Below are 20,656 nucleotides of genomic sequence, written 5' to 3' on the forward strand. Positions count from 1 at the left end.
GTTCTCTGACCTATTTTGCTAGTAATGATTGGTTTTTCACACCTGGAGATCACAAAACCCTGGTGTGAGGTCCAGCCTGCGGAGTTATGTGTGAGTATGCAAGCTGCTCATTCATCAGGAGCTGAAGTTTTCCCTAGCTTAGTCAACTCTTGTCTCACCAATGAGGTGGCAGTTTTCAAGGGCCAGTAATAAGAGATGTATATTTTCACTATGCTTCACATAGATAAAGACAGAAGTTAGACACATACTATATTAAAATACCAGAAGAGTGCTGAGGTGCCAGTAACCAGAAAGTTCCTTTTTAACTTGGAAGCTAGTGTGTGCTTCATACCAAAAAATTCCTCCAGTTCCTTGAAGTACCTTTAGTGAATTACCAGTGTATTAGCATTGCTACCTCTTGGTAAGCATCCATCTGTCACAACAAATCCATACACTTCTTTACAGCCCTACAGCCCTGCATTTGGAAGAAGAGAGTCAGCTCTTCCAGAAGGATGGAAGAAACCATGAGGAGGTTTTGGTAATAACAGTAACCTGATATTTTGAAACTCTAGGGTCCTGATTTTCAGCCTTCCACCTAACCGTAAAATTAAAGCTAGCCCCCAGTAATAAACTGATATTTCTTTAATCATATTATGTAGATTGTGAGTGATTTAAAATCAGAAACCAGGTCTTGTTAATAGTGTGTCCACACACTAACATCACTGTTTAACACATAGTAGGTCTTTAATAATTATTGTTGAATTGAACTGAGTTTGCTGACACTCAGCACCAAAAATGATTTTTCAACTTGGATAATTTAGTGTACCTTTGCATTCTGTGGTTGCACTCCATTTAGCCAGCAGAATTTTATTTAGGAGACAGAGAATAAATTATACTGAAACTTTCTTTCAAGTGGAATTGAATTTACTTCACAAAATCATCATTTTTTAATCTGAGCATTCTACAAAGGGTGACCCTAATGAGAAGGAAAAAAACACCACAGCATCCTTGAATATAGATCAAAAACTCAAGTCATCCAATGAAACAGGACCCTGTAGAGATTGGTGCTGTGATTGGAGATTACTATAATATTATCTTTCTTAGAAAGTAGGAAATCTAATTACCTTCAAGTTTCTCACATTTGAGCCATACTACAAATGAATTGTGTCCAGGTACAGAAAAACCAACAATATTTTATTTATAATCTTATTTTTAGCTTTTGAACTACAAATTTGGGTTCTAGATTTGTTTAAAAGATCATGGGTTTTATAGATGCTCATATGTAAATTAATCTGTTGTTTGCTTACTTTTTGTTTTCCATTGAATGGTCCTCCTCATAAATACAGAACAGGTCATTACATGAAAAATATAAGATCTTGCATTTTTTCCTTGTTCTCTCTTAAAAATCTATTTCTCATATTGCATTCCCCATTGGACTACTTCATAAGGGCATGAGAGGGGGAAAAGAAAAGACAGAGGAAAAAAAAGAAAGACAAAATAGACTGGATCTCACCACTAGAATTCACCATAAAAATCTCAAAGTGTAACAGAATTCTTACAAAATTTCCTAGACCAGTTCTTTAGGGAATTGAGATCTCCTATGAAAAATATGGCGATTGGGAAAGGCAGGGACAAGATGTGGGAAAATAGTAAATAAGTGCAGCAAAAACAGGTTCTGAGGAATACACATAATTTTGTCTGCTTTAGATCACAATAGAATTTTTAATAAATAAACTTCTTTTCTTTTTTGTTTTTTTTTTGTAAAGACACTTTTTTGAAACAGTAGATTTAGCCCAGTCATTTGTGTCATTTTTAATAAACTGTCTTTTTTTTTTTGATTGTTCGTTTTTCATAACTGTAAATGTTTTAGATTTGAGTCTCTTGGACATTGTCTTTAGAGTTCATTCGGATCAATAACGGTTCATGCACTGAACTGTGTATTGAATTTATTGTGTTAACTGTAGTTGTGTGGTTGAAGGGAGATTTGTAAGAGTTGTAGTGGTTTAGGTGCTCATGCTCAATAGCAGGCATGGGCAGGTGGCTTTCCATGGGTGTGTCTCCTGTAATCTCATCATCCACATTAATGATTTCAACAGTCCTCGTTGGGGCATGATGGTTTTGCCGATGGTGCTGCTTCCTCATCTTGTAGAAAATGACCAGCATCACTGCAGCCATGAGCGTGATGGCCACAAAACAGCCAATGATGATTTTGGTAGTCTTCATGACTTCATCGATTCCTGGGATCCCACTGTTTACATCAGTCACGGGGATGGTGAATGTTTTTTCTGTTGACCTTGTGCTCTGTGGCATGAGAGAGGTGGTCACGTTGGTGGTCTCCCAGTCGATCACCGGAGTGGGACCCACATTGTTATCTGTGGTCCTTGCCTCATCCTGAGAAGGTTCCATAGTCTCTACTGTGACGGTTGAAAAGTACGAGAAGGGAGTAGTGTTTGCTGCAGTAACATTCAGGGTAGCCGAAGCAGTGGTATTTCCAACAGAATTACTCACCATACACGTGTACATGCCTGTATCTTGCACGGTTACATTCGTGAAGTTTAACGTGCCATCGCTGAGCACGGCTATCCGCACTTTGTACGCCCCATGTGTCATGACTGTTCCGTTTGGAGTAATCCAAGATACAGAAGTCAGGGACGTGGAGGCCCGACATTTCAGCTCAGCTGCCATGCCTTCAGTGACATTGAGGTCTGCTGGGGGCTCCACAATGACAGGAGCATAGCATGTGAAATAATTCTGGTCAAGCTCCCCAATGTACCTCCCTTTCAGATTGGGAGGGGTGTTACACCGGGCACAGCAAGCTGTGTTGGAGGGGGCCATGTCTTTTATCCACCAGCTGAGCCACAGTATGTCACAGTTACAGTTCCAGGGGTTGTGATGTAAGTGTATCCGTTCTAGATGATGCAAGGGTGTGAAGAGGTCATGAGGCAGTAATGTTAGATTGTTGTGTGCCAGGTTGATCTCCACCAGTGACTGAAGGTTATCAAAGGCATTCCGTTCAATCACTTGAATCTGGGACTGTATCATCCACAGTTTTTGAAGGTGCATCAACCCCTGGAAAGAGCCAGGCCTGATGGCAGACAGATGATTCCCAGAAAGATCCAGCTCATCTAGTTTTATGAGCGGCGTGAGGTTAGGGATTTCTCGGAGGTTGCACATGGCAAGGTTCAAATACCTCAAGTTGGACAGACCTTCAAAGGCACCTTCTGAGATATACGAAAGCCTTTTTAATTCCCCTAAGTCTAGCCGGCGCAAAGAAGGGATTCTGTTAAAAGCATAAGAAGGGATGCTTTCGATGGGGTTGTTTCGCAACCAGAGCTCCTTCAGTTTAGACAAATATACAAAAGCTCCATTTGGGATGGTCGTAAGACGATTGTCAAAGAGTTCCAGGGTGTTGAGGTTTGCCAGACCATTGAAGGCCCCAATTTCAATTGTTCTGATATGATTCCTACTCAACTGTAGGATTTCCAGGTGCCTCAAGTGCTTGAAGCTGTTCACTTTGATGATCTGGATTTGGTTCTCATGGAGGTTCAGCAGCCGGGTGTTGGTGGAGATGCCATCTGGAACCTCACGTAGGTTTTTCCGCACGCAGATCACCTTGCTGAACTGGTTGCTGCAGGAGCAGATGGAAGGGCAGGTTTGAGCCCGCACCAGACCAGCCACCACAAGAAGCTGAAGAGCCAGCAGCACCACAAGCAGGGGGTCAAATAAGGCCCTGTTCAACCTAGGACCTATCATTATCTGCTGTGGATGTAAGGTCATCTTGTTCAACATTCATAATTTATCTGGTGTTGGTCCTTCTGGAGTTCAAATAATCTGCAATACAATGAGAGCAAAAAAGAGTATTAGATCTTCTCCAGATGTCTTCCTGGAGTCACTGTATGTAGTGTCATTTATTAAGCGATGTGGCTCATATTTATAGAGAAGTGTTTCTGTACTTTGAGTTAGCAGCCATCCACAGCCAATATTCCATCAGATGTGCAATCACAGAGAAATGGAAGAATGAGGTAGAGGGCCTTACTGTAGTGTTTATCAACCAAGTCTGGCCTGAATGCATGAGGACCTATGAAATGTACCCCACAATTAGGCTCAATGTCCAGACCAGATTGGAAAAGTTCAGAAAATAAAATTGGGGTGGGGGCTATACCAATAAACTAAAAATTCCCTTGCAAAACTATTAATAGCTGGCATTTTATTGAGGATTAGTCTATGTGCCAGGCACCACAGGCTATGGACTTCACAAACAATCTTATCCAAGAATGGCTACATAACTTGCAGGGCTCAAGGCAAAATGAAAACGTGGGATGTCTTGTTAAAAATTATTAAGAATTTCAAATCAGTTACAGTAGAGCATGAAGCCAAGCATGGGCCCTTCTGAGCATGGGGCCCTTTGAAATTGCACAGGCTACATGCCCTGATCCTTTCTTATCCTTACAGCACTCCTCTGAGGAAGGAACTGTTATAGACTCCATTTTCAAGACGAAGAAATTTAATAGTAGGGGAAGTAACATGCATGCAGTCACATGGTTAGTAAGTACAGAACCAGGGCTTAGACGGTCAGCTCATCGGTCCAGGAGAATATGATCTCAAAACCTCCATGAAAAAGTTTCTGCAAGAATGATGGCAAAAGCAAAATATTTTTCACAATTAATTTTGTTAAAATACCTTTCCTTTGGGAGTGACCTGAGCTGTAAACACTGGCAACTTATCATATGGTACCTGTGAAGATACACTGAAATAATGACATGCACAAATATACATAAATTTTAGAGATGTTCATATACAAAAACTCATGACAACAGAGCCAACTGCTATCTATAGGTAGATATACCACAAATTAAATCACACCCCATGAAACATAATGTTTATGCACAGAAAAAATCTTAGTATAACTGTATTATATATGTATTATGTCCCTACCCCTACTGATTTTAAGTAGATTTCTGGGAAGGAAATAAAACAACTCACTTTCTGCAACTCTTCTGGCACAAAGAGGAATTCCAAAGCTTGTGTTACCCAGTATAAACCCCACTCAACTGGCTTATCATGGATTGGGCACCTGTGTAATGACTTCTCCCAAATTTCTCATCTCAATAAACAGTGCCTGTTCTGTGAATCTCCTGGGAAGAAAAAAAGTGTGGAGGCTCACCATATCCAATTCAAAAAGGCACTAAGACAATACTTTAGTATTTATTATGTGTCACCTTGGGCAGGTTTCTTACCCTCTCCATGGCTCAATCTTACTTGCAAAATGGGAATGACATAATTACATAACCCTTAGTGTTATTGCCAGAATAAAATTAATGTTCATAAGGGCTTAGAATAATGCCTTCCATACGGAAAGAACTCAATAATATTAGATATTATTATTATTACTACTACTATTTTGTTGTTTCCCTTAGCCAGACATTTTGCTGAGTACTGAGCATACAAGGGTGAAGAATATAATCCTCATCCTTGAGGGAATTATAATTCAGAAGGTAAGACAGATAGGCAAACAGATGAAACAAAATAATGTATGTTCATTGCTCTGAGACCAAGCCACATTGGTAGGAGGGCACTGAAGTCAGAGTAACTCAATCTGTGCTGGTAAATCAGGGGATTTTCAAAGAGGAGGGTCATCTGATCTAGATTTTGTAAAAGAAATTGATAAAGAAAAGAAAGAAGAGCAGAGGGGCCAGACTGAGCTAAGACAAGGAAACATGAAGGATGCTAGTACAACCAAGGAACCATAAAAATTCCTCTGTGGTGGGAGAATGGAAAGCCTGGGGAAGAGAATGGGAAAGAAGCTGGGATGAGATCGGGTCCAGACTGAAGAGTTGGTTATGCCAAACTTAAGAGCCCCCGTTTTATCCTACAGGTGACATATTCTGTTTATACAAAGAAATGCTATCATCAGCTTTGTTTTTAAGAATGATAATGTTAGATTAACAGGGAGACAGAAAAGTTTTGGAAGAAACCAGCGGCAAGGAGAAAAATTAGGAAGATCCTCCAGCTGCTCCAAGTGAGCCTTAGAGAAAAGTCAATGCCAGAGACAAGTGGAGGTTTTTGCTCATCTCTTCCATGCCTACCATCCAAGGTCTTGAGGAGAGAAGGGCTGTCTGTCTCCTCTTTAGGAGTATAACCCTTCTACCAGTGGTGAGCTTCTCAATGTTAATTAGCATTTGTAAATAACTACATCTTCATAGAGTACACAAGACAGAGAAGAGGCTCTTTTCCTATAAAAAGAGATTCTTCACTCAGTAAAGGTATCTGCCATTAGCAGCGCTTAAATATACACCCACATTCACAGAACTGCAGAAAAGGACCTGAATCTCAAGAAGGTGAGGTTTAAAGTCATAGATGCTTTCTGGCTTCAGAGGCTTGTTTTGGTCTCCTTCCCTATGGCAGCAAAGAAATTTGACCACTAGGTGCTGAGTTGTTACTCTTTCTTCCAGCCTTCTGTGGCAAACTGACTTGCTGCCTTTCTCCGGGCTCTTCCAGCTCTAGGTTGACTTTTCACACCATTCAGTACTATGATCATTTGTCCCTGGGTCTGTTTCCTGCGCTAGCTTGTGAGCTCCCTGAGGACAGAGGCCATGTCTCATGGTCTCTTCCTAGCCTCCTGACAACACAGTACCTGGCATAGTGATGTGTACCAATGTATTAATCATGCCTTTTATTTTCTGTATTTTCTGATGTTTTGATATGGGGCTTTGCTTGTCCTGGAGAGACTGCCCCTCCAAGGGCTAGCTAATTCCTAGAGATAGTAAAGGACGGGCCCACAGGCATGCCTTTCATATTCAAATCAACCATGAAGTCAGTACCCCAACAATTTCCTTTATCAGTTTTTACAGGGTTCTTTACACTTGAGCCACTATCCCTCTGCCCTCATCATCCCAGGGCTAGATACCAGGCAACTGGGATAGCTCTTGTGTTCCAGAACCCACTGAAATTATTCATACCACAACAATGTGGCTGGCAGGCTTCTCACCGTGAGTTAGATTAGGAGTTATCTTTCATTGTAAATTTAAACACAACCTTAAAAACCCTTGTAGATTTCCATTTTAAGTAGAATGTTATTTAAATTGCCCGTGATCATGACCACTGAAAATTTTTCATCCATGTGAAGTATTTTCATTGCATATGTTCCCCTTTCCCCAAAACACACTTCTGAAGGTAAGTGGGAATTTTTTTTAAAAAAAGAAAGAAAGAAAAAAGAAAAAAGAACAGCACATAAAATCTCTAATATATTAATTGATAGATGCTTTTAGGATTGGGTCATAGGGCCCTACTCCTCCATCCCTCCTCCCACCTCCCACCCCATGACTCTCTCTAGAATCCTAGGGTCTCTGGCAACAGAGGTGAAAATAACTGGTTGACTGGAAATAGCACAAAAGTGAAAAAGATAAGTCCTTATTCTGCCATTTGCTACCTTTATCCCTTTAAAATATGAAATAACAAAGGCAGCCATGTCCGGTGGTCGGAGAAAAGGCTCATGAAGACTCTGAATTTATATGCCTGCTTGAACCCCCATGACCCTACAACTGGGAGAGTTGCTTCACCTGTCTATAGCTTACTTTCCACATCTGTAAAAGGGAAACAACAGAGTTACTTACTCAAAAGGCTTTTGTTAGCACTGTCACATAATACAGATAAAGTTACTGGCTCATAATAAGTAATAAATATTTATTACATTTTAAAATAAAAAGTGATGGGAGCTTCTTCCTCTTATATAAGATAGGAATAACACTAATACTTATTATTCAAAGCTGTGGTAAGGATGAACTGGAATGACCAGAAACGTACTATCAGTAAATTATCAGAAACATACTATCAGTAAAACATACCGAAATATGATACATTGCTCTTAATTGTAGAGTATATGCGTCTCCCGGTTTTCAATCCCCGGGTTATTTTATTTTCTATTTCTTGCTTACTTCAAGGTCTTTTTGCTATTGCAATTAATGAGATTGCCTGTAAATCAGTCATAAGTAACAATTTATGAATTATAGTTGGTTCAAAGCTAATTTATAACCTGCGGCAAATAAAGCTTGGTACATGCGCTGAATCGAGTAAACTACTATCAACAAAAGGTTTTCTATTTTAAAATCTAAATTATGTTACTTTCCATCAAAAGCCAGGTTTCAACATCTCTTTCAGAAGATGTTTTTATCACATCAAAAGGAAATCAATTTAAAGGTACACACTTCCATTACGATGTCATCTCATAGCATTTATTTACAAATGGATCTGTGTGGGTTTTGAATTAAACTATAATACTTTTAGCCTTGTCCCAGAGGATATCCTGACTTTTGGTCAACAGACCTTTCTTCTTTCCTTACCCATGCTTCAGTGCACTGAAAGACACAGGAGGAACTGCAGGAGGGAGAGTAGCTAATGGGGATGCTTTGTTTAGCACAGTATCATTGCTAAGTCAGCATAGACTGTTGTCTAGACAATGGAACTAGTTTGCAAGCGAGGTGGGAGAAAGATACGTTTAGTTAACCACAATCAGCCCTCCCATCTCAACAGACCACATACTCACAATCATATGTATCTGCAACAAACCTCCCTAAACACTGAGAAGCAAAACCCCACATTTAGAAAAGAGACTGAGACCTCCACACCATACCTCACCATCAACATCAACTTGACTTAGCTCTGCCATGGTCTCTATTAGCATCTCTATCCTCTTCTGAAATTCTCCTGCCAAAGCAGTTTCATTGTCCTTAGAGAAACTTGCCCAAAGATCGATCAACTCTTTCATGGAAAGCATTAACAGAAGTCTGTGCTCTAGGATTTTTTGAATCTTTTACTTCACCTCGGTGTTTTCTCCACTCCTGGATTGTTGTATCATAATTCTTACCTGATCCTCATCAAGTTCCCACATTGAACAATTCTCCTAAAAATCAAACTTCCAGCTCTCAATAAATTCTGGCTTAATCTTCACCGCTCCACCCATAGACTCTCCTGGACATCTGTGGGGTGGTGCTTCCCCTTAGTAAGCCAAAAACTCAGCTCTGTCTTACTAACAGTTTGTGTTGGTGACATTTTCAGAACCAACTTTTTAAACAGAACTAAAGATGAGTTATTCACTTAAAATATGCTTGAACTCCAATCTTTCTGTCTGTCTGTCTCTCTCTCTCTGAATTTGTTGCCAACCCAACATCCTACTCCCATACTCTTTCCCTAGAAAATTTTGCTCAGGAAGATTCACTTTCATCCTAAAAAAAAAAAAAAAAAATCACAAAACTATATTATCTGCTTTGGGAGAGGCTGGCCCAACCTTGATGAGTTAATAGAATTTGGTTTAAGCTAGGACTAGGCAAACTTTTTCTGTAAAGGGCCAGATAGTAAATAGTTGAGGCTTTATAGGCCATATGGTCTCCAGTAGCAACTACTCTACTCTGCCATTGTAGCTTGAAAGTAGTTCTAGACAAAGGTAAATGAATGTGCATGGCTATGTTCCAGTTAAACTATTTATGGGCACTGAAATTTGAATTGTATATAATTTTCATATGTCTCAAAAATTATCTTAAAAATTTTTTTCAACTATTTAAAAATTCCGAAACACTCTCAGCTCACAAGGCATTCAAAAACAGATGGTGGACTAACCTTTGGACTATAGTTTGCTGAGTTCTTGTCTAAATAAACATTGGTTGTACCATTCCTATTGCCAGAGACTGATCAGGTCTGGGCATGTGACACAATTTGGCCAATGAGATGCGAGGAGAGGTCAGCTGAGGGGGTTCTGGGATTTTTTTTTTTTCTCCCACTAATATGAAGAAAGACAAGGGGAAGGAGTAGTTCTTTGTTCTGTTTCTGGGTATTGTTGTGGGTATAAGATACGGAGAGTTGCTGCAGCCATCTTGTGGCCAAGAGAGGAGGCAGCCTGAAGACAAAGCTGATGTACTAAGGAAGGAAAACATGGAAAGAGGGGAAGAATTTGCGTTTCTGATATTGTGACAAGCAGCTAAATAAATGAATCCTGTAACAGTTTTTCCTCTGTGTTTTATTATTATGTGCAATAATCAATTCCTTACAGTATAAACAGTTCATTATTTTCCTGGTTACTTACAGCCAGACCTACCTGATGCTTTCATAGTCATTCTTCTCTCTCTCTCTATTTCTCGCTATCTCCCGCTTCCCCAAACCAAGAGCAAAGAAAAGGAAAGTAAGACAGAAAAATTCTGATTTCTTATACCATTATACACCTGAGACCTACCAAAGAGAACAAAGTAAGATGAGGCAAAATGATTTGCTTATAAGAAAGGAGGCGAGGCTCATCCCCACCTTGCTAAGAAGGCTTTCTATTGTAATCATTTCTCTGGATAGCTCTTTAAATTTTAATGAGTGCTAGAATACACAGGAAAAGGAAAAACAACAAATTAAATAACATCACTATCAAAGATAGCTCATCCCCCAAATCAAGTTTATTTTACAACTATTTCCTAATATAGTTCATTATTTTTTCGCATTCGAAACCCCGTTTTGCAAATCTGTTGAGCTTTCCTCCCCTCATGCAGGAATATATGGTTCCACACATTTACAGAGAAAGAAAATTTTTGTAAATACGCCCAGGGCTGACCCTCAAGGCAAATGTAATGGAAGTGATACAAGGCTTAAATGGCTGTAACCTGGGTACTGAACCTGTCAAGTCAACAGGAGGCTCTTTGGCTATATACACTGACCTTGCAATGTTTCTAGAAAAAGTTGGGATTTTTAAAAATTGATTTTTAAGGAAAGAAAAACCACCTGGATCTGCATTTTCACTTTTCTAGAAGACTTACCTAACTTATAGTAAAGGAATACATGTGTTTAGTGTTTAGAAGTGACAAGATTACAATATCATTAGATAAGAAAAAGCAGTGAGTGGAGAGAACTATGTATTAATGTAAGAAAAAACCATAACAACCCATGTGGCTAACATGTTGCTATGTTCTGGAGAGTATAAGAAGGGATAGAAAAGAGCTAAGGTGACCATGCCTTCTAGAACTTTACAAACTTATTGGAGCTGTAATACAAATGCATAGATACCTATCAAGAATAAAAAGTGTACATATGTGTATCTAGGTACTAATGTAAATCAGTGTATTCGACATTTAAATGCCATAAAACATTTAAATGTCATAGATAATCAGAAAAAGTTTTAAGAAGAGGGTTTGGGATTTTATAGAGGTCCTTAAAGGGATATAACCTTGCATTGAGGCAGGTGGTGGAGGAAGGCATAGATGACTTGTAAAAGAAGAGGAGTAGGAGCGTGAAATAAAAGAAAAATGACTTAATGGAAGCAGAAGACTTATACAGCAGAATTTAAATAGTTAAGTTGGCCCAACTGAGGGGCACTGAATGCCTGGTAGGAGAGTTTGGATTTGCTTCAATAAAGAAACTTAGGAAGACACTCCAGGCTCTTAAGCAGGAAGGGCATTGGTGAGAGCATTATTTTAGGAAGGCTCCATCCTTGTGCATAAAAGAAATTGGAAAGAGGAGTGGTTGATGGAAAAGTCAGATGACTTCAATAATCAACATCCCTAGCATTACTTTAGAACAGAATGGAACCGATCTTCGATCTGATTATCTGACTATTCAGACATGTATAGCTTCAAATTAATCATCCCTAGTTGAAATCCTGTAGAGCATGAAATGCCAGTGAAGGCAAAATTAGCTTCTGTATGTAGTCTCATTAAAAAATACCGGTTTACACAGAAGGAGCAGGGTATCACTTTTGAAACTCTGATGCACAAGTAAGGAAAGATGCATTTTTGATCTCTAATGCTGCTCATGTCCACATTGTAAATTATACAAAAAGGACTATGAAGCACACATTCAGTTTTGGTTTCTTGAGGACATACTGTACTTTCCAACTTGAAACAATGTTGAAGCATAGAAAGACACCCAGTCTATATCAGCAAAACCTAGTGGAACAACAACCAGATTTAGAGTAAAATGAGGTGAGTTAGAGGGTTGGCCAAGTATTCTTTGGCATAACCATTCTTTGGTAAATTAGCTTTCTCTGAACTGCACCTTCCTAAGTGGGAGTGATGATAACATTAATAGACATTGAGAGGATTATATGAATTAAACGGTGTACCATATACTGAAAGAAAATTCCCAAACCTGCCCTGCACCTTCGTAAATGCCATTACCACACATCCAATTGCTCAAGGCAAAAATGTAAGGATCTTCCTTGACTTTTCTTTTTATTTACATTCAGCACAACCCTATTCATTAAAATACTGACTTTACTATTAAAATATAAGTGGATCTATCTACTTTTCCTCATTGTCCCTTTCTAGCCAAATCATCTTCATTTCTAACTTGGACCACTGAAATACCCTCTTACCAGTTTCTTTACTTTTGCAATTGCTTTACCACAACTAATTCTTCATACAGCATCTAGAATGAAGTTTGCAAATATAAATATGTTCATGTCATTCTTCAGCTGAAAATGCTCCTATTGACTTCATACTCTTTTAGAGCAAAATGTAAACTGTTTTGGCCTCCAACGTATGATTATCTGATAGTTGCCTAATCTCTCTTATCTTTCAACTTCTCTTCATTTTGCCTTCTGTCTTCAACCATATTGAATTTTCTTTGTTCCTCAAATGTTCCAAGCCTTTTCCTTCCTCAGGACCTTTGCACTAAGGTTCCCTCTGCCTGCAACACCTGTCCTTTGGTTTTTGCATGGTTGATATTCCTTGTCATTCAAGACTCCCTTTAAATTTTACTTTCTCAGAAAATTTTTTCTTGATCACCCAGCCTAAAGCAGATCCTCCATCACCATCAATCAGATTACCATTTTAACTGTCATCAGAGTACTTCTAATTTAATACTTTCCTCATATATTTCAATGTTTATTTTCTTACTGCCTGTCTCACCAGAGTGGAATGTTAAGTTCCTTGGAGGAGCGTCTTATCTACTCTAGTGATATTCTTCCAGAAAAATACTCATCAAACATTTGTTAAATGCACGAATGAACGCATGAGTGTTCAAGCAGATGGAAGCAGTTTGTAGATAATTAAGGCTATACGCTCACTGAGGACCTAAATAATATCATATTTACTAATTGATCCTTAGCATCTAGTAGAGTCCAACTCACATAATAGAAATTTCATTAATTTCTGGAATGATCCTTGTCCAGTTTTTAGTTATTTTCATAGAAGTCTTCCTACAGAGAAAAGGTGGAGAGAACAAAGCAATATAAAGTTCATTTCATTGTCTTCTTGCTCTCTTTGTTTCTATTTTTAAAATTTTCTATATATTTTTGGAAGGAAAATCCTTCCTTATTTCTTTCTCTTTATCTATTCTTGTCAACAGCAGCCCTGTTTTAAGTTTGGCCAGACAATGCCCTCTGCTGTATGTGCCTAAAATAACACAATTGCCTTGAAAATTACAAGTAGATGATGCATTAAGTTGTTTCCATGATTTGCTTCACGTGATACCCACATGTACTGCAGATCTAAGGAGGCTTGACTCAGCTTTCGGGTCCCTCCACTAGGTCAGACCAATTAGAGCAGAGAACAAGAATTCTTACAGACAGAAAGTCAAATCATCCTCAAATTTTCTTTAAAATGGAAGAGTCTCTTGATCATCACATTTCTGCTTCTAGAACACATTTGAACCATTAATTAGAAAATCCTTGGGTGAAAAAGGTCTAATTCTTCCGTCACAATTGAAAAGAACAGCATGGATTAGGCAAGGTATTGGGGTAGGCGGTGGCAGCTCCAACTTTGTCTTAGCAACAGAAAGTCAAATCTACTTCATGTTAGGAAAGCAGACCTAGAAATATAGCTAAAGACTTGGCAAGGCTAAAAATAAAATTAATTTGTTTTTTCCCTGCTTGTTTAGCCTCACAGGATGCAGGAGAGATAAGCATACCTAGTACGTAGTTTTGGCTGTTTATGAATCCTTTTGATCATGTTCACTTTCTGAGCTTGATTATTTATGAAGAAATGAAATATAGATGACTACTTGTTTCTGGAATTAAAGGGTGGGATTTGAGGTGTTCAGGGCTATGTTTGCATTTTTATGATAGTTGCTTGCTGTGTTGGTTTAGTGAAATGCATAGCCAAGGAAAAAAGCTTAAAACCTCAAGTGCCATATACTGCTTGATATTTCAGTCTTCAGGAAATGAAATCAGACAGTACCAATGATCAGAAACGTGCCTGTTTGTAACAATATCTGCATTCTCTTTTGCACTAATATTTTTAAGGCTGGAGCCCTCCCAATGCATGAAAACTTCACTTCTCTCCCTTTCCTTTTTGTTCTTTCTTTTTTCTTGGATTCAAGGTCCACCAAATGATTAATATATGCGTTTCCTTATCTCCAAAGTTGGTGTTTTCTTTTTATACTATTCCTGAGGGAGATTTGCAAAGTAACACTTTGCACACTTTGTGTAACAACACACAGGGACCTAGACAATAACCGTCTAAGAAAACATAACCCAACAATGGTTTCCCAGTGCTTACAGAATAAAGTCTAAATCTCTTGCATCCTCTACCCAGTAGATGCCAGTAACACCCCCAATTGTGACCATCTACAGTGTCTCCAGATATTGCCAATGTCCCCTGGGAGGCAAATTTGCCCTCTTGAAAACTACTGCCTTAGTGCAACACGTAAGACACTCCCTGATGCTGAGCCATACTGCTTTCCCAGTCTTATCTCCCACTGTTCTCCATAGTACAGTCTAGGCTGCAGTCTGTTTCTGATTCTAAAAATATACTCCCTATTTTTCCTCTTCAAAGCCTTACTCCTGTTTTTCCCATGCCCTGGGATGTCCTACCCTGATTTTTCTTTCAAAATTGTACCCAAATTCAAAGACAATTTTACAATGACCATTTCTACTAGATTTTCTTTGGTTTTACTGGCCAGTATTAATTCATCCTTCCCCTAAGGATCTGTAATGTCAAGATTACAGCATTTATCAAATCTGTGTTTGAATGCAAATGTTTGGGAATGCATTCAATCTAGTTAATCATAAGCTTCTTAAAGACAGGAACTGGATGATGTCTAGATACGCAGTAAATATTTGCTGAGTTGCAGTACTGAAAAGTAGTTCACATTTCAATTCATAGTCAGGAGTCAGGTTGATTAGCTAAGTTTATCAAGGTCTAGTGATAAGACCCATATGTAAACCAAAAAAATAAAAATAGTACACAATTTAGTATATATGGTAAAGAGGGGTCTCAATAATAACTTCTTGCCCTCCCAACCCCCCAAAAAAACTTATAAATAAATTAACATTGAGAAGAAGTAGATTATCAAAAATCGGCATGAAAATGGGTGATTGAAAACAATAGATTAGGGTAAAAATCTATCCTTACCAGCAATAAACTGTATCCTAAATATGACATTAGAGTACCTGGCACATGGCATATACTAAATATCTGTGTATTAAATGAGAGGGAGAGAGAGAGAAAGAGAGAGAAAGAAGGAAGGAGAGAGGAAAGAAGAAGGAAGGAAGGAAGGAAGAATAAATGGGCTCAAGAAAAGGTTGGTTGGTATAGATTACCAACTACTAACATAACTAAGTGAACACTAATGGAATATAGAGACTTTTTAAAAATCAAAGATTCAAATGTGTATAGTACTTGTCTGTAAAACTGCCTCTAGGTTGGATAATTTGATTTATATACTCTATTATTGTGAGGATACATGAGTTAATACATAAAGAAGGATTTAGAACAGTGCCTGGTACACAGTCAATACTGTATGAATGCTTGTTGCTGTTTTTCTTGTTATTTTTCAAGTCCTGGTGACAGTTGAAATCCAATTGTGGAGAATGATTGATGCATCAGACTATTATAATCTGATGTTAAAGCAATTTGAATCATACAATCACATTTTCTTAGTTTGATTTCTTACCAGCCACCTTATTTAATTATAATTTGCTTTTCCATGAAAATTCATAGTTCAATCCCTGGGTTCCTAAGACATTCATGAATGGATTTCAAATGATTTGTAAATCTTTTGAAATCATATGCACATTTTCGTATAAATGTGATTGTGTATTTTTATAAGAAGATTATTCACTGGTTTTGTCATCACATATTCAAAGAGATTTATGATTCCAAAAAAGTTTAAATTCCACACAAAAAGATTTGACAAACTAAAGTATTTGAAGGATTTGTTATAGTTCTAGCTGTAGTTTAGCAAATTGGCATTCTGTTCTATATTCTATATTTCGTATGTGTTTAGTAAGTGTGACTACACCCTTCTCCTGATGAGCTACCAAAATCAAATTTCTGAGATTAAAAGACTAAGGACTAGACCCAGGTCTTGAATAAATTCTTCCAGACAAATGTACATTGGGAAAGGTTTTGGAATGCAGTCTTCTTTTTTGAGGATGAGCCTTGTCACCCACCTTAAACTTGGTACTCAGTGAAAATTTGTCCCTCCATGTCATTTCTTTAAGGAATTTGTGTCAACGTAAAAATCAGAATGCTGCACGATGCAATGGGATCCAGAGCTTCCTCCACAGAAAGGAAATGGGAACTTCTCTGCTCCAGAACTTTCCTTCATTTTGCCATAGTTTATTCCTCAAAGGAAAATACACGGAGATAGTGTAGGTGAATTGCTGTGTTTATCTATCTCTTAGAATATTTGGGGTAATCATGACTGATGCCAAAGGAAAAAATATCATGCTTATTATTATTAGTGAAAGTCAACTGTATAACAAGAATGAGAAAAAATAATATTCCATTAAAACAAATACAACCAAGCCCCAATAAGAATACCCCACTGCCAAAAAAAAAAAAAAAAAAAAAAAAAATCATGTTGAATGAGGTTGAATTGCAAAAACTAGGCACATGTTTTAGCCTCTCAACATGCACAATAAGATGTTTTTCTCTATACTATCAGTTTGAAAAAGGGAATAAAAGGAAAACAAATAAAAGAGGGTGAACATTTCCAATTATACTCAATCAAAATATGAAAATTTATTTTTCTCCTCATGACATTCTCCTGTTGGTCCACAGAGGCTAATATTTATTCTTTTGTCTTTCTACATGTGTTTGTACATTAACATTAATATTTATATATATTTTCTGTCCAGGTTAATGAAAGGGCAAGTAACTAAAGAAGCTTTTGAAAATCTAACAGGTCCATCTTAAACATAAGTCCTTGGCAAGGTAGGGAGGGAAGGATTTGATATCCAAAAGTTGTTAATACAGTTAATGACCTTGCTTCCCATGCTTCCTTTGGATTGATGACTAGCTGGGAAGAGTTGATAGCCATTAACCCGCAACTGCTCATGAATCCTTAGGAAATGCCCTGTGCTAAGGTGATCATTGCCTTTATAGGTTGAAAACAAACAAACCAACAATAGAACCCAAAAGGCATATGGATTTTTGTAATTTATTGTAATGCAATTTAAACTGACATGCAAATTTATTTATTTGTTTGTTTATTAATTTATTTATTCTGAAAAGAATAAATATCACATATACAAAGCCATTCAGATTTTTAAATCACCTTCTAATATTTCACCAAGTACTTTCTTTGCTATTATTAAACAGTGCAAAGCCTTAATTTCCTAGACTGTGATCTCACACACACACACATATGCACACAAACATATATGTGTGTATATATATATGTAAAAATGTCTGGGATTCATTTCATAGTAGGATGCTGGGAAAAAGAATCTCTAATGTCATTTCAGCTCTAGCTCTAATAATATATGATTCTAAGTATGCTCACCAGCACTGTGTGAACTTTACCGCTGAGGGAACTATTTCCACTCTGTAACTGCCTGTCACTGATCATCTGAAACACTGTGCTAAGACATCCCTAACATAAACAACAGTCAAGAACCAATGCCGGTGTGTATCCTAAGCGTGCATGTGATGGTGTGGATAATTACAAGGAGGCTGGTGTTCAGATGGAACCAATAAGGTTTAAACAGTCAGTGAAGGCTATGCGGACATGAGATTTAGTAGGATATGTACGTTTGGATAAGCAAAAGGTCTGGCATTCCAAGCGAGAGAAAAACATAGGCATTTATTCCTTCAGTAATATTTGCTGTGTGCTTACTGAGTGTCAAGCAGGGTCCTCAATTCCTGACACTTAGGGCCAAGTTCTCCCATCAAGAATCTTACAGTTTAGTGTGATTCTCAAGTGAATAAACAAGGAACTATAACACAGCAGAAAGTGCTAGGGAAGAATACAGAGTGTGGTTTAGCAGCATGTAATAGGAAACACATACTAGCAGAGAGAGAGAGGGAGAGAGAGGGAGACAGAAAGAGAGGGAGAGAGAAGGAGAGAGGGTGAGGGGGGAGAGAGGGGTGGAGGGGGGGGACAGAAAGAGAGAGAGGGAGAGAGAGAGAAGGAAGGGAGAGGGGGAGAGAGGGAGAGGGGCAGAGGGAGAGAGAGGGGAGAAAGAGAGGGAGAGAGAGAGAGGGAGAGAGAGAGAGAGGGAAGGGAGAGGGAGAGAGAGGGAGAGGGAGAGAGAGGGGGAGGGAGAGAGGGAAGGGAGAGGGAGAGGGAGAGAGAGAGGAAGAGGGGGAGAGGGGGAGAGGGGGAGAGGGAGAGAGAGGGGAGAAAGAGAGGGAGGAAGAGGGAGAGAGGGAGAGGGAGAGAGAGAGAGAGGAAAGAGTTTGTTGGAAACAGGCATGTGGTAGGTGGGAAATGTATGGCAGTGAATATGAGCATAGGGCAAAGAGATGCACGACCTGATTTCTACTAGGAATATATACTGAAAACCTGTGGGATAAGGTAGGATAAGTAAAATAGCACCAGACTATGAAAAATAGACCAAAGAAATGGAAATTCTATATTGATTCCTGGGATGGGTTGTAGGGACTTGATTTTTCTCCTTTTGTTGGAAGGGAATAGGACAGTGAGAAGAGTATTTAAGGAAAAGCAAATTTGCAATAATATGGGGTATGGAGAGGAAAGAGGGCACTCTAAGACCTGAAGGTCAACTACAAAATTATTTCAATAATTGAGGTTTGAAAAAACGAAGGCCTGGGCTAAGCTCTGCTTTTTACCTAAAATACAGCCTGACATGATAGCATGATTTCCTATCTCTGGTCTGCAGCCCTTAACTTGGTGAGTCTCCCTTTACACTTCACCAACTCCCCTGATTCCTGACCCCTCATTGGCTGCTTTCTCTTCTGTATATTTTGGACTATCTAAAACATCAGAGCAAGTCCTATACATCTGGTCCTGGCTCCTACTGAAGATCTCAGGGCCACCGCCTTCCGGTTTTCAGCATGATTTAAGAGTTTAATAAATTCACCCAAATGACCCAGAAAAACCTGATAAGGAAACTCTTTGAGTCTGTGTTTATGAGTTCTGAGCAAGGGGAGGAAACAGAGTAGACTCTCTGACTTCCAGGCAATGTCATTTAATCGGAATGCAGATAGCAGGGATGGCCTCCTAATTGGACCTGGAACTGGTTTCAAGTAACCTCAACACTGTTAACATTGCATAATGAGGAAACCTTGCTGATGACATGTCAGATAATGGAAATGACTGTACTCAGCGATTTCTTTGTTTCCCCCTAATGACCACAAAAGAAGGAATTATATGGCAAATGCAGACATTTGGAAATGGGATTCCTATTTATTTACTTAAGGCAGTCCTCATTTTGCTCCTTGCTTGTTAACCGGAGGTCATGCATACCGAAACCAAGTCCTCTTTTTTGCACAGTTCTTTTATAACTGATTTGCTCTCAGTTACCATGGAACCTTGCAAAATGAGGACTTGTTTCCAGCACGCACAAGCTTCCGTTAACACAGTACTGCACAAAGCCAAAACTCCCTGTATTCATTTGCCTACAATGCATCATTTCCAAAAATATACCATGGAAAAAATTCAGGAATATACATGAAAAGCAATAAAGAATGGGATCCCCTACGGTGTCTCGATGGGATAAGAAAGTAGGGAAGCCTCCCTGTTTAAGCCATTACTTAACTACTTGTTTTTGGTTTAGATAATGAAAATTGCTTCTCAGTTATTTCTCCCACCATCTTCCTTTGTTCTCTAAAGAATGCATTTTAGAAAGAATAGTCCAACTGAAAAAACACAGGGCTGACCGTCATATTCCAATATAGATATTATAGATGCAGGGTGACACCTGATACAAGCCACTTAAACTTTCTGTGCCCTCTGTAAAGTGAAGACAGAATATGTGCTCTTACTATGCCAAAGGAATACTGGAAAGATAAAGTTGATTCAAAAATAAGTATGACCAAGAGTAAAGTCCAGAAATGAGGGCAATTATGATATGATTGTCACTCTCACACTTCCGAGTCCCATCTTTTAAATGTAGCTGCCACGTGAGCAGAAACAGAATGCGGGTGGAGATGTAGGTCAAACTCTAAGATCAGTAGTTGGCAAACAGCTGCCCACAGGCAAAATTTGGCCCAGCGTTTGTTTTTGTCAATAAAGTTTTATCAGAACACTACCACACCCATTTGTGTCTGTATTTCCTATGGCTGCTTTCACATTAATGTGCCAAATTGTATAGGGGTGCTAAACTATATGGCTTGCAAAGCCAAAATACTTACTCTTTGGCCCCCTATAGAAAAAGTTTGTTGACCCTCTTCCAGAGCACGTGGAGAGATTCTTTTTCTTACCCACTCTCCTCAATCCCAAAGCTACCAGGATGATCTATTAGGACATGAAAGAAAAATATTAAAATTTCTATTTATAATTCACTTTCATCTAAGAAATA

At 38.6% G+C, this 20,656-nt stretch overlaps 1 protein-coding gene across 3 annotated transcripts in view; it reads right to left on the minus strand.

Annotated features, from left to right (window-relative positions):
* Positions 1-1,845: 1,845 nt before the first annotated feature.
* LRRC4C (leucine rich repeat containing 4C) overlaps positions 1,846-20,656 on the minus strand; it is a 188,951-nt gene continuing 170,140 nt past the window's right edge. For all 3 annotated transcript variants that reach the window (XM_061203264.1, XM_061203266.1, XM_061203265.1), the window contains one exon: positions 1,846-3,810. In XM_061203264.1, the coding sequence (XP_061059247.1) occupies positions 1,846-3,768 (1,923 nt within the window). In that variant the 5' untranslated portion in view covers positions 3,769-3,810. The remainder of the gene's footprint in view (positions 3,811-20,656) is intronic.

Source organism: Eubalaena glacialis, chromosome 10 (assembly GCF_028564815.1).
Source record: "Eubalaena glacialis isolate mEubGla1 chromosome 10, mEubGla1.1.hap2.+ XY, whole genome shotgun sequence".
In the NCBI taxonomy this organism is placed as follows: domain Eukaryota; kingdom Metazoa; phylum Chordata; class Mammalia; order Artiodactyla; family Balaenidae; genus Eubalaena; species Eubalaena glacialis.